The 12,143-nt window shown below is 50.2% G+C and overlaps 2 protein-coding genes across 2 annotated transcripts; both read right to left on the reverse strand.

Annotated features, from left to right (window-relative positions):
- Positions 1–421: 421 nt before the first annotated feature.
- On the reverse strand, positions 422–1,954 carry LOC115271486 (A.superbus venom factor 2-like; the record flags this gene model as incomplete). The annotated part of the gene is made up of 3 exons (XM_029914090.1): positions 422–524; positions 959–1,046; positions 1,852–1,954. Coding segments are annotated over 3 exons (294 nt in total), but the record flags the coding sequence as incomplete, so codon positions are not given.
- Positions 1,955–3,053: 1,099 nt separating this feature from the next.
- LOC112123269 (complement C3-like) lies at positions 3,054–9,395 on the reverse strand. The gene is made up of 5 exons (XM_029914091.1): positions 9,084–9,395; positions 5,498–5,690; positions 4,957–5,119; positions 3,767–3,837; positions 3,054–3,152 (listed from the first exon to the last, which is right to left on the reverse strand). Exons 1-5 carry the CDS (start codon positions 9,188–9,190, stop codon positions 3,054–3,056), a joined length of 633 nt encoding a protein of 210 aa, XP_029769951.1. The 5' UTR covers positions 9,191–9,395.
- Between the last annotated feature and the right edge of the window lie 2,748 nt (positions 9,396–12,143).

Raw genomic sequence — 12,143 nt, forward strand, 5'->3', positions numbered from 1 at the left:
TTTCTTTCTTTCTTTCTTTCTTTCTTTCTTTCTTTCTTTCTTTCTTTCCGTTTTATCGTCTCCATCTAGCAATGGGGCTGTACCATTGTTAGGATATTTTTGTTCTTAATATACTTAAAAAACTCCCTATTGTTCTTAGCTCTGCCAGCCATGGATTTTTCCCAGCTGTCTTTAGCTTCCCTTATCAATTTTCTATACTTCATAACTTCTAATTTATATTGCTTGCTACCTATTTCCCCTTTATCCCCATTGTTATATGTTGCCAGAGACAAGATATTTGGTGTATTTGGATATGGATCCAAACTCTATCCTTGGCTCCCCTTCTTATCCCAGACTCTGAAAGCACAGCAGGTATCCCAAACAGCACCCTACTCCACTACAGCCCCATCAGTGTATCGTAGGCAGGAAGCTACGTTCTCACCGGGACTTTGTTGAGTGAGTTCACGATGCTCCTTTTCTCATTATCCACCATCACTCCAAAGAGCGCATAGGCTTGGCCTTGAACTGGCTTCCCATACAGGAACCTGCATGGAAAACAGACCATGGCAGGGAGAGAAAATACTCAGCATTACTCCTATTTAATGGATAGAGGAAACTGAGGCACAGAGGGGCTGGTGAGCCTGGCCCAGGTCACAAAGCCTGAACCATTTGAGCTAAAGAAGTAAATCCACTCACTGGTAGCGGTAGTAGGCTATTATCCACTTATGTGGAGCAGCCCCTAGGGAGAGACACAGCATGTAACCAATGGACTCCAGCACTGAGCCCATTAACAGGAGAAATAAGTGGATTACGAAGCTGACAGCAGGTATCTGGAGACACCGATGAATGCAGATTAGATCAGGTCAGGCTGTGAGCCGACCGTTAACCCAGGCGATTATATTTCATGCGCGAGCCCCAGAAGCCTGCCCCACAGCACTGAACCGCAGCAGAAGCACGAGAGAGAAAGAGGGGGACCCACTTGGCTGTAATGTCGATACTAAGCTCATTCTGATCAACGAGGAAGAACTTCTGGGAAGGCTCCAGCGTCACTTCGAAACTAGGCAGCACTGCAAAAGATCAGAGACATCGCAAGAGTCACCCGAGGGCCCGGAGCCATCAGGCTGGAGGTCAAAACCCCCAGGGGAAGGGGGTTCTAGGAGACGAAAGGGAACCGGTGTCCAAGATACACAGTGGGAGCGGGAGAGACTCTCCCAGGAAGCAGCTGATGGCCATAAGCCATGGCGAGATGGATCAGCAAAGGCAATCGGAAGGTTGGGACTGATTTGGACACCCCAGGTGCTGGGTCTCTCGGATGCTCTCCCTGTAGATAGCTGGCCCTCGGGAACCTCACTGCTAAGAGGTGCTTCCCCTAGGAGTGTGGTCCTCTGCTGCTACGTCAGCCTTTCTCCCAGCGGGCTCTTCTCCTTCAGTCAATGAGAGACAAGCCCGACGGGGGGCGGATTTTACATCTAGCTGCTGCAGCTCTAGCTGGGAAGCGTCTATGGCTCCTGGCATGTCTCTATCCTCTCACTTATTCCTGAAGAGGTGGCTGATGGGGCTTAAGAACCACCTAGAAGGTGGGAAGGACTGAGGCCCTACACAGCTTGCAGCTCACCCCCAAACTCAGACAATCTTCAGGCTCCTATCCCTGCTCACCCTGTAGTATCGGACCACAACATACCCCCTCTGCTCAGTGCCCTAAGAAACTCCACTGTCACATGGACCCTCATCGAAAGGGGCCTCCCCAAAGCTCTTCCCACTATGCCTGGGAGGTGGGAGTGGAAGGGATTGAAATTCCTCCTGGATCCCAAAACCAGCCCGCCGTTCAGCTGTGATAAGGAAACACCCTCCTGTTAGGGGCAGGGCAGGTACCATATTCCTTGACTTCAAACTCCGCGGTGAAGGCCTCCTGAGGGGCATGCTCGTACTTGGAGACAATCTTCCACACTCCGCTGCTGCAAGACACAAGCCCAGATCATGCGGTGGGGAGAAGGATCTATCTAGCTCAGTCAGGCTGGTGCGGTATGCTATTGGAGCTAAAGCGCTGGGCTGGAACTCAGGAGATTGGCATTCTGGTTCTAGTTCTGGGAGGGGAATGGGGTCTAGTGGTTAGGGCTGGGAGTCAGGACTCCTTTGTTGTGTCTTCAGCTCTGGCAGGGGAGTGGGGTCGAGTGGGTTAGAGCAGGCGGGCACCAGGATGCCTGGGTTCTATCCTGGCTCAGGGAGGGGAGTGGGGGCTAGTGGTTAGAGAAGTGGGGGCTGGAAGTCAGTACTGCTGGGTTCTAGTCCCAGCTCTAGGAGGGGAGTGGGGTCCCGTGTGTTAGAGCAGGGTGGGGCTGGAGCCAGGGCTGCTGGATTCTAGTCCCAGGTCTGGGAGGGGAGTGGGGTCCAATGCATTAGAGCAGCAGGGGCTCTGGGTCCCACACCCAGCCCTGCCGCAGACACCATGTGTGACCTTGGACAAGTTCCCGAGGGGCAGATTTTCCAGCAGAGCTCAAGCTCAGCTCTCAGTTAGGCACAACTTGTCCTGGGCTCTTTTGATACAAATCTGGCCATACTGGGAGCAGATTAGTACTAAGTGCTTGAAAAACCTGAACCTTAAATCTCTCTGGGCCTCAGTTTTCCCATCTGCAAAATGGGAATACTAATATTTTGACACCTCCCTAGGGTGTTGTGAGAATAGCACAATGCAGTCAGGTATCCTAGGGATGGGGGAAGCTGACAAGTAAATAGATAGAGACATCCTTTCCTTAACTGGAGCCTGCGACATTAAAAAACAAAAAAACCCTTGGGAGACAGAAGTAAAAAATGGGCAATTATTCTATAGAAAATTTGGTGGCACAGTGTAACAAAAACACATTGGAACGCTGATGTGCGTAAGCCACGCCCACTTAGTGTCTAAGCCACGCCCACTCTGTGTGGTACTCTGTCCCCCTCTAGTGGTGGTGAAGGCCCATACAGAGATTGAGGTGCCTGCTACAGCCTTCGCTAAGAAAGCTGATCCGTGTAGATCAGGAAGTAGAGGCTCACATATGCAGATCCTATTATAACCACCTTCCCCTGGTTGTTACAGCTTACTTCACAATATCAGGGATCTTGTAGCTCCTGGAGACGATGCCGCCTTGGTCCATGGAGGACACCGTATTCTTCTCTACAATAATCCCATCTGGATTCTGAAACCAAGCACCAGAAAGAATCAGTCTGAAACCACCGTGCAAGGTGCTGTACATTATTTATTAGATGTATTACTGTAGTGCCTAGGAGCCCCAGTCACGGACCAGGCCAACTCACCAGCCAGCTACATCCAGGAAGCTCCCTCCAGCCCAGGTATTTCAGTCCCTTTTCCCAGGGACACATTTACATTTCATCCACAGTTCAATGCCAACCAGAACAGGTATCTGTCCCCTCCCACTGCCTCTACAGTAGCTACCCCCAGCCTGGTTTTTCACCTCGCTGGGATGCAGCGAGCCCAGTTCTGGGTCCCTTCTCTGATCCAGGGTCTCCTGACACAGCCCAGAGTCCTCTCTCTCAACTGAGTTACTTGCTGGCTTCTATTGGACCAGAAGACGGTCAAGCTATCACCTGATGCAGGGCCTCAGGGTATCAGCTGAGAGACAGCTGGTTAGTCAAAGGCAGGACTGGGTCTAACTCCTCTTAAAGGGCCAGCCACCCCCCCTGACAAGCGGTTAGCGCAATCTCCTGGCCTCTAGGCTTGCTGGTCCATGAAAGGAAGTGAAGCAGAGAGATCTGCAGAGGAGGAAAGCTGAGTAAATAGAAAGCATCTTACCATGAGCTCCACAGATACCACCTTCAAGATGGGGTCCAACATGTGACCCACAGTGAAAAGCCGGTACCTCACTACAGAAAGAGAAAGATGGGGCAGTCAATCGGCACAGGCGGGGGCAATTGTGGCAATAATGGGACCTAGCCCAGGAACTAGCAACTACATCTATTAGATGTTAAGGCTAGAAGGGACCACTGTGATTGCCCAGTCCAGAGTTTCGCCACACGACGCCTCACCCCATTACATTTACCATTGCTCAGTGCTAACACTGAGGTGTAACTGGGTGTATTTCGAGAGGTTGACAGAGAACACTTGACCTTGACGGGGAAGAGGGCGCGGGGAATGGAGGAGCCAGATTTCCTCAGTTCCAAATTGTTAGAACATTTTACAGGCAGAGCCACCACCAGAAGCAGCGCAGAAGTAAGGGTGGCCTGGTATGATCTTGTCCCACTTACTTCTGTGCTGCTGCTAGCGGCAGCGCTGCCTTCAGAGGTGAGCAGCCAGAGAGCAATGGCTGCAATAATCCCCTCCCCCTCCAGCTGGCTCTTCCCCCCCCAGTAGTGTCCTCTATTTGGGAACTTGAAATATGGTAACCCTATCTGAAGACATCAAGAGATGGAGAATCTACCACTTCCAATAGTTAATCACCCGCACTGTTAAAAAACGTGTGTGCCTTATTCTGAAAAAAGAATCTTAAAATGCTTTGATTTGGCGCTACAATTCTAAGGGCCAATTTCTGTCTTTGTTTACATGTTATTTGCTGTTACGGCAGTCTAGGGTGACCAGATGTCCCTATTTTATAGGGACAGTCCCGATATTTGGGGCTTTTTCTTCTATGGGAGCTTATTACCCCCCACCCCCGTCCCGATTTTTCACACTTGCTGTCTGGTCATCGTACGGCAGTCCTCTCTAAATGAGAGATGTCTGTATATATGAATATAGTTAGTTCACAGATCAGATGACACGCCCGAATATGTAGCATAGTTCCTCTGGCTTCTTGTTGTGCATTCTTCACCCACCCCACCCCACTGAATTCAGTCCCTCTGAAAATCAGGCACTTGCGGAGGGAGTGGGGGGGAGTAGGAACCCAATAAACGGAGGTGCTCATAATTCGCAGCCACTTCTGAAAATGTTGACCCATGTGTGTAGATGTTGACATAAAGATAGAAGAAAAGGCCCGGCCAAGAACTGACCTGTAGACCCAGGCGTGTAGATGGTCTTATCCGTCTGGATGAAGATGTAGCCGCTGTGGAATGAAAGCAGAACCACCTTCTCTAAGGTGAACAGGCTGCTCTTGGCTTCGATGTAGACATATTCCTTCTTCTGGGCATCCTTTGGCAGTAGCTGAGCAGGAACCTGGAGCATCGTTATATCATGGGAGAAGATCTTTCATTATGACCCGAACTCTCAGCTACTGAGATTTTAAAGCCATTGGTAGAACTGGGAAGTCACTGCTGTATTCACTGACTTATACCAGTGCCCTTACTCCATCTCTCTGCACCTGGGTTGCCTTTGGCTTGGGCTACCTTGAGCAGTCTCCACCATGAGCCAATCTGTCCTTCCCCTCACCTAAGTCACTTAGGTGCTTTGGAAAATGTTCCCCCTGGTTTTAAGGGGAAAAGGCTTGGTATGCCATGACCTCAAACCATCCAGTTCTCTTCTGATTTACCATCTTACAAGACAGAGGACAGGGTCCCTCCCCCCCTAGATAAACATAGCCTCCCACAGCCCCACCTTAATTTTGGCAGAGTTCATCATGCCGTTCCCAGGGTTCAGGCTGACTGTGGTTGAAACCAAGGCACTCTTCTTCTGTGGGAAGTCGTACACGGTGATCCTCGCCTCGATCGGGCTGTGGTGGCCATGAGCTTCCACAATCACCATCTCTTCGCTCTCCACACGCAGGACGCTTGGGGTGATCACCGTGCATCTGGTAAGGGAAGGGATGAGATGGTAGAGCAGAATCAGCCAAACTCCATGTCTCTGCACCTGGGTTACCTTTGGCTTGGGCTACCTTGAGCAGTGATCTTTGCCGCTATCGGAAGGTAAGCAGCTGGGGCCTGGTGGTCAGACGTTGGATAGGAGACCTCCAAGAAGCTACCAGGTTTCTATAGGAAGTGAGTGGTTCTCAACCTATTTATCATTGTGGGCCACATATGCGGCCCACAAAGTGTTACCTGGACCAAAGGTTGAGAAGCACAGTGCCCCCCACAAACCCCTATGCTCAATGCCCTCCGCCCAGAGACCCCGCCACAGAGTGGGGCCAGGAGTGGAGAGCTGGGCATGGGGCAGGGATCCTAACCCCAGACCCTGCTGCGCGGGGACCCCTGACCCCCACTGTGGGGGGCAGCCAAGACCCTGAACCCAGACCCCACCAGGTGGGTAAACCGAGGCACGGAATGCTCATGTGACTCATCCACAACGGGGCAGTGATAGAATTAGGAGTGTTAGAACCCAGGAGTCCTGACTCCTGGTCGTTGTGCTCTAAACTCTGGAAAATATTCCCAAGCTGTTCTGAGAATCAGGCTAGGAGCTAGGACTCCTGGGTTCTCTGCTCTAAATGCTGGACAATATTCCCTCGCTGTTCTGAGAATAAAACCCAGGAGTCCAGACCCCTAGTTCCCTGTTTCAACCAATAGACTTCCCATGTACATGGACACAGCTTCCCACACTCAGAAGCAGAACCCAGGAGACCTTTGTCTCCTGCCTTGATTATGCAAATAAATCAGACAATTTGCACCTCTTATGTTTATATAATTTTTTTTTGGCCTATATTTCTTTTCTTGCTCATTCTTTGTGTCTGTATTTTTATGTCTAGCCTGTTTGTCAGAGTTGTTTTAGTTACGTTCACAGGCAAGAAAGGGCTGAAATGTATCTTCTTTCTTTTTTTGCAACGGGAGAAGCCAGCGTCACATTGCAGCAATCTGCAAATTCAGATTATTTATTAGGTATATTACAGTGGCACATAGGAGCTGCCCCCCTTCATTGTGCTAGGCGCTGTACGAACAAAAACCAAAAAGTCCCTGCCCCAAAGATCTTACAGTCTGATTATTTATTGTGTGTATCACAGGATCACCTAGAGGCCCCGATCAAAAATGGGGGGTACCTGTAGGTGCTGTGCACCCGTATAACAAAGAGACAGTCCCTGCCCCGGAGAGCAACATAAGCCTGGGGGAGGGACGGGTCAGAGTTGGAAAGTTAAGCACATGAGTGTTTGCAGGTTCAGGGCCTGAGTATTAGGGATGTTTACCTCGGCTTCAGCGTTGGCTTTGAATTTCCTGTCAATTTCAGGGGTAAATTTGGGGCAGCTGGTGCTGTATCCCCCAGACACAAAACTCTGGTCACCTCCTTTCCACCTTGCAAACATTCAGTGCTTAGAACTGTCCCATTGCAACAGCCATGTTGTGGGGCAGCCTCCTTCCATGCACCTCCTCCTGGCCTCAAGCCAGTCCAGCAGGCAGCCCCCTGCCTCAGTTTCCCCCTTTCGAGGGGCTTCTGCAATAACTCACAAGCCCTTTCACAGCCCATCTCAGGTTTGGGTTTATTAAATTAACAAATATTTCTAAATAAAGTTTGCCAGTCCTTCCTCAAGTGCATCCATGCGCACCTCTTTATCAGGTCACCCCCAGACTTTTCCTGCCTGTTGTCCCACTCCCCAAGTCTCAGCTGGCTCCACTGGAGTCTACTCACACCCTGCAGTCTCAGTAGCCAATGATGTTAGTTTAGTATCCATTTATTGTGTGATATTATGATTAATCAATATGTTATAGTACATATATTCATTGTATTTTCACCACAGTTGATTTGTAGGACTATAAAAGCATAAGATTGATCAGTATTTAGAGGAACTATGTAGTAGACATGAGTAAGACAAGCTGAAATGTAAGAACCTGTAGAGTGAGGCCTGCAAGACTTTAGCGTAGCTATTTTAGGCCTTGGAGACAAGAAATGAATGCGAAAGTCCATGACCGAGAAATAACCCGAAAACTTATGGGAAAGAGGTACCAACTGGTAATATTGTGAAAGTATAAGGTCTTAAATTTAAATAATAAATGCTGTAACAACAGATATTATCTCTAACACATGCCTTAACTGCAAGAATAAGGTGGTACGCCAACGTTAATGAGAACCTACACTGCCTATAGAATTTGGGGTCCCTTGTGTTTCCAGGAGACACAGACCAATAAGAAAGAGTGGGTTGGGGATGCCCAGAGCGGAAAATTGAGCTTCCTATGGGAAACTCCCGCAGGAACCACTCCCATATTGATCAATCCATGAGCCGGCCCACAGACCCTAACACCATCTAGGAGGATGTGAGTATGTCGGTAGGTATAACTAGTACATGGTACTTATCTCTAGGAATTGTATATACAGTGACATTTATAACTTTGTTGGTAACTTCAATAAAACTACTAAAAGACAGACGCTCTTGTAATTGTCGGTGTTATTTGCCTGTGGTTTCACGTGTTCCTATGAACTCTAGATCTAGAACAAACAGAGATAACTCTGTTGAACTTGAGACTGAAGCCAACAGAGCTGATCCCACTGAAATAGGATTAACATTAAATAGAATAAAAGGCTCCTTCTCCCTAGAAATTCCCCTCTCTCCACATTCCTGCTGCTCTAAGCTCTTTGCAGGGAAATCAGCTGACCCTTGCTCAGGTGAGCCACCTTAGTAATTAGGGTTGTCTGGCCCCAGGCCTCTAGCCCTTCACAGGCCAGCCACCCACAAGCCCCATCCCACATGCAGAGTCAAAACTGACAGCATGCGGCCAGTGTTGCCAACTCTCATGATTTGACTGCACGGCTCGGAAGATTTGGTGTTTGCCTTGAAGCTCCAGCTTCCCAGAGTCCTGTGAATGTGTGAGGATCTCGGCTTTTGTTGACATCAAATGGAAGTTTCTAGCACTGCTGATGGGGAAGAAAGCTTGAAAACGTGGCCTGAGCATGACCCTAAGAGGCTCAGAAACCCAAAGATAAATAAAAAGAACCCCCAGTTTGTTGTTTTTATAAAAATCTTGTGAGTGTCCAACCAATCCCGTGATTTTGGGGGCCTGACTTGTCTTTTGAAGGCTTTTCAGCAGTGGCTAGTCATTTGGGTCCCTTGAGTTTTCAGCACCTTTATAAGGGGTCTTGGGTTATAGATCACCTGCTCCTCTGAAAATCAGGCTTCGAAAGCACGTCAAGTTGGGAGCCTAAAAACTGCAGCCCCCCAACTCCCTATTGTGAATCTTGGCCAGGGTCTCTTCAGGGAAAATCCCCATTCCCACACATACACTATGATCTCCACTGATCATTGCTTCAGAATCCCCGGGTTACTTACAGCGGCTGGCCGTGAGACAGGGCTGATAAGCTGAATGCAAACACAGCCAGCAGGTAGATAGTAGATCCTCCCATGGCACCAGAAGAAGCCACTTCTCCCAGAAACATCTGCTTTTTGTTCGGATGCCTCTTCTGTTGTGAGCTAACCCCCGGGCAGTGGTTAATATATAATTGCAGAAGCTCCCAGACCCCCAGCACTAACTTGATCTCAGTACAGGGGAGGTGGGGTGGGTTAGCGTCCCTGCCGCTCAGTCGGGAAGCAGAAGAGGCTACTTTAAGAGGATGATCTTAGTGAATTTCATGCTGGGGGAAGGTACTAGACCAATGGATTGATGGTCTCTATTTATAGCCAGGGGTACAGGACGTCCCTGGGCTATGTGCCTCCACCCCTAATCTAGGAGATAAGGCCCTCTATTGGCAGGATGGGCAATTTCAGCTCTCTGGTCCATTCCACTGCCTACTTGTGCCTGTGGTTTTGTAATGCGGGCGTGTTTTATCTAGGTATTGCACAGAGAAGTCCCCCTCCCTCCGCCCAACATTTCAGGTGGCTAAAGCAGGACGCAGCGCCACTCAGGTGTTTGGCCCACTCGCCCTCTTTGGACGGAGGCAGACAAGCCAAATGTGAGTGATGTTGCAGCCTAGCACCCGGGCTCACTACGCCACTCACGTTTGGCTCGTTCGCCCCTCCGTAGGTGGCGTCAGAGGGGCGGGCAGGCCAAACCTGAGCGACACTGCAAACCCGTGCACCAGGTCGCAGTGCCGCAGAGTTTGAGGGCCCCTCAAACTGGGGGCCCAAAGCAAACAGCCCCTTTCGTCCCTCCCCTCTGGGCGACCCAGAATGCAGGAAATGTTCACTCCAACCAGGGCAGGGAGTTTGGGGAGTGTCAAAGTGGGACAGTCCCATGAACCCCAGGGCTGTTGGGAGGTCTGGAACACCTGTCCCCCCATTCCGGAATGACTTTCAGACATTTGGAGGGGAAATGAACCTTTTTAATGACATTCAGCCAAACGACAACCCCCTCAACAACCTGCACGTCCTGCCCGTTCCCTGGCAATGCAGTGACGGGGAGGGAGCAGAGTCAGGGCTTAGAGATGCTGGCACAGAGGCAGGGTGGGACAATTGTGCTCTGTACAATCCACAGAGATCGTACTTGCCAAGGGAAACCTGTCTGTGCCATAAGGTCTTGTTTACCTTCTACATCAAGGAAGCACCAGGAAGGGGAAGAAAGATGATCTTGTGGTTAAGACACAAAACTAAGGAGTCAGGACTCCTGGGTTCTATTTCCAGCTCCAGGGGGAGAGTGGGATTGAGTGGGCAGAACTGGCCTGTGGTCTATTCCTAGCTGAGGGAGGGGAGGGTTATCTAATGGTTAGAGAAGGGAACTGAGGGTCAGGACTCCTAGCTTAGAGAGGGCACTGCGATCTATGCGTTAAAGAAGAGGATGAGTAGTCAGGGCTCTGGGTTCTACTCCTTGCTATGGGAGTATGGTTTAATGGCTAGAGAAGAAGGGGGCGGGGCAGGACACCTGGTTCTGTTCCTGTCATGGGCTTGCTGTGTGATATTAGCCAAGATGCTCAGAACCAAAATAGCAAAAGCAGCCTTTAATTCTGAATGCCTCCGTTTTTGGGGGTGCCCAGTGTAAGCTATGAAGGCCTGAGTTTCACAGGGGTTCAGCGTCCGCAGAGCCCATTGTCAGCGCGGCCCAGGACACAGCGATCCTACCGGGGAACCTGAGAAACAGCCAACCCTGGGGAAAGGAAGTTGGCCTGGGAAGCCTGGTATCTGGTTATTGGTTTGCTAATAAAGCCAACTTCCAGGAAGAGAGTTCAATTGGCCGTGTGTAATGTGTTTGGAACAGGCTGGGGATGCCACCTGGTCACAGGTTCCCAGAATCCTCCTCACCAAAGCGATGAACCTCAGATTTGGAGAAATCTCTGAATACGTTTGAGAGTTAAAATTCCTCTATTTCCCATCAATCCTGGGTAAACAGTGAAGAAATCAAAGATTGTGCAGGGTTGACAGGAACTGGCAACGCCAGAGCTGACGTGGATTCAGGAATGGGAGAGTATCTGGGGGAGAGTGGGGGAAGTGCCTTGTATCTTCCAGTGTAGCAACATGTTGGCATTTCCTTGTAATCTCTGTGGACGTGAGGTGCAGGGCATGCCGGTCTCTTAGGAAACCTCAGGAAAAGAAAACTCAGCAGTTGCCTGGCAAAGAGCAACAAAACAAAAGCTCTTCTGTATGTTAAAAGGGCTGGGTGTCAGGATTCCTGGGTTCTGTTCCAGCTCTGGCAGGGGAGTTGGGTCTAGTGGTTAGAGCTGTGTGTATACTGGGACTCAGAACTCCTGGGTTCTGTCCCAAGTACTGGGAGGAGAGTTGGGTCTAATGGTTAGAGCAGTGTGTACCCTGGTACTCAGGACGGCTGGGTTCTAGCCCCAGCACAGGGAGGAAAATGGGGTCTAGTGATTAAAATAGGGAAATGAAGAGTCAGGACTCCTGGGTTCTAACCCTGGCTCTTGATTTGGAGTGGTTCCTCATTTTCTTTTCACCCACGTAGCTCGGAAGACACTTTGCATGTTCAGTGCCCTTTACAAACACGGTCACTGCCCTGGGAGGAAGACAGGGGAGTAAGCAGACTCCAAAGTTCCTACCAATTGGTATTAAGCCACTAACCACATGAAGACAGGATCAGGGGAACTCCTGGCTGTCAATTCCCTTCTCAGTCCACTGCAATCTCACAAATAAGGATGCAACACACTTGTATAGCGGGCAGAGCCGGCTCCAGGTTTTCTGCCGCCCCAAGCGGGAAAAAACAACAACAACACAGCAGCACGATTGCGCTGCTCCACTCTTCGGCGGTGGGTCCTTCGTTCAGAGATGGACTGAAGGACCCGCCGCCGAAGGCCCGGCTGTGCCGCCCCAAGAGCGGCCGGAGTGCCGCCCCTTGGTATTGGCCGCCCCGAGCACCTGCTTCCTTAGCTGGTGCCTGGAGCCGGCCCTGATAGCAGGTGTGGTCCTGTCACTCTCTAGTGGCTGACCCCCAGGACTACTACAGTCGCT

This window comes from Terrapene carolina, unplaced genomic scaffold (genome assembly GCF_002925995.2).
Source record: "Terrapene carolina triunguis isolate 2854851 unplaced genomic scaffold, T_m_triunguis-2.0 Scaffold30257, whole genome shotgun sequence".
NCBI classification, from domain to species: domain Eukaryota; kingdom Metazoa; phylum Chordata; order Testudines; family Emydidae; genus Terrapene; species Terrapene triunguis.

Bases quoted from the DNA above. Each gene is read 5' to 3' on its own strand.
- LOC112123269 (XM_029914091.1), bottom strand. From the start codon at position 9,190: ATGTTTCTGGGAGAAGTGGCTTCTTCTGGTGCCATGGGAGGATCTACT. The intron at 5,691-9,083 runs GTAAGTAACCCG...TTCCCTTACCAG, and splicing joins CTGTCTCACGGCCAGCCGCT to ATGCACGGTGATCACCCCAA. The intron at 3,838-4,956 runs GTCAGTTCTTGG...CTCTTTCTGTAG, and splicing joins CTACACGCCTGGGTCTACAG to TGAGGTACCGGCTTTTCACT.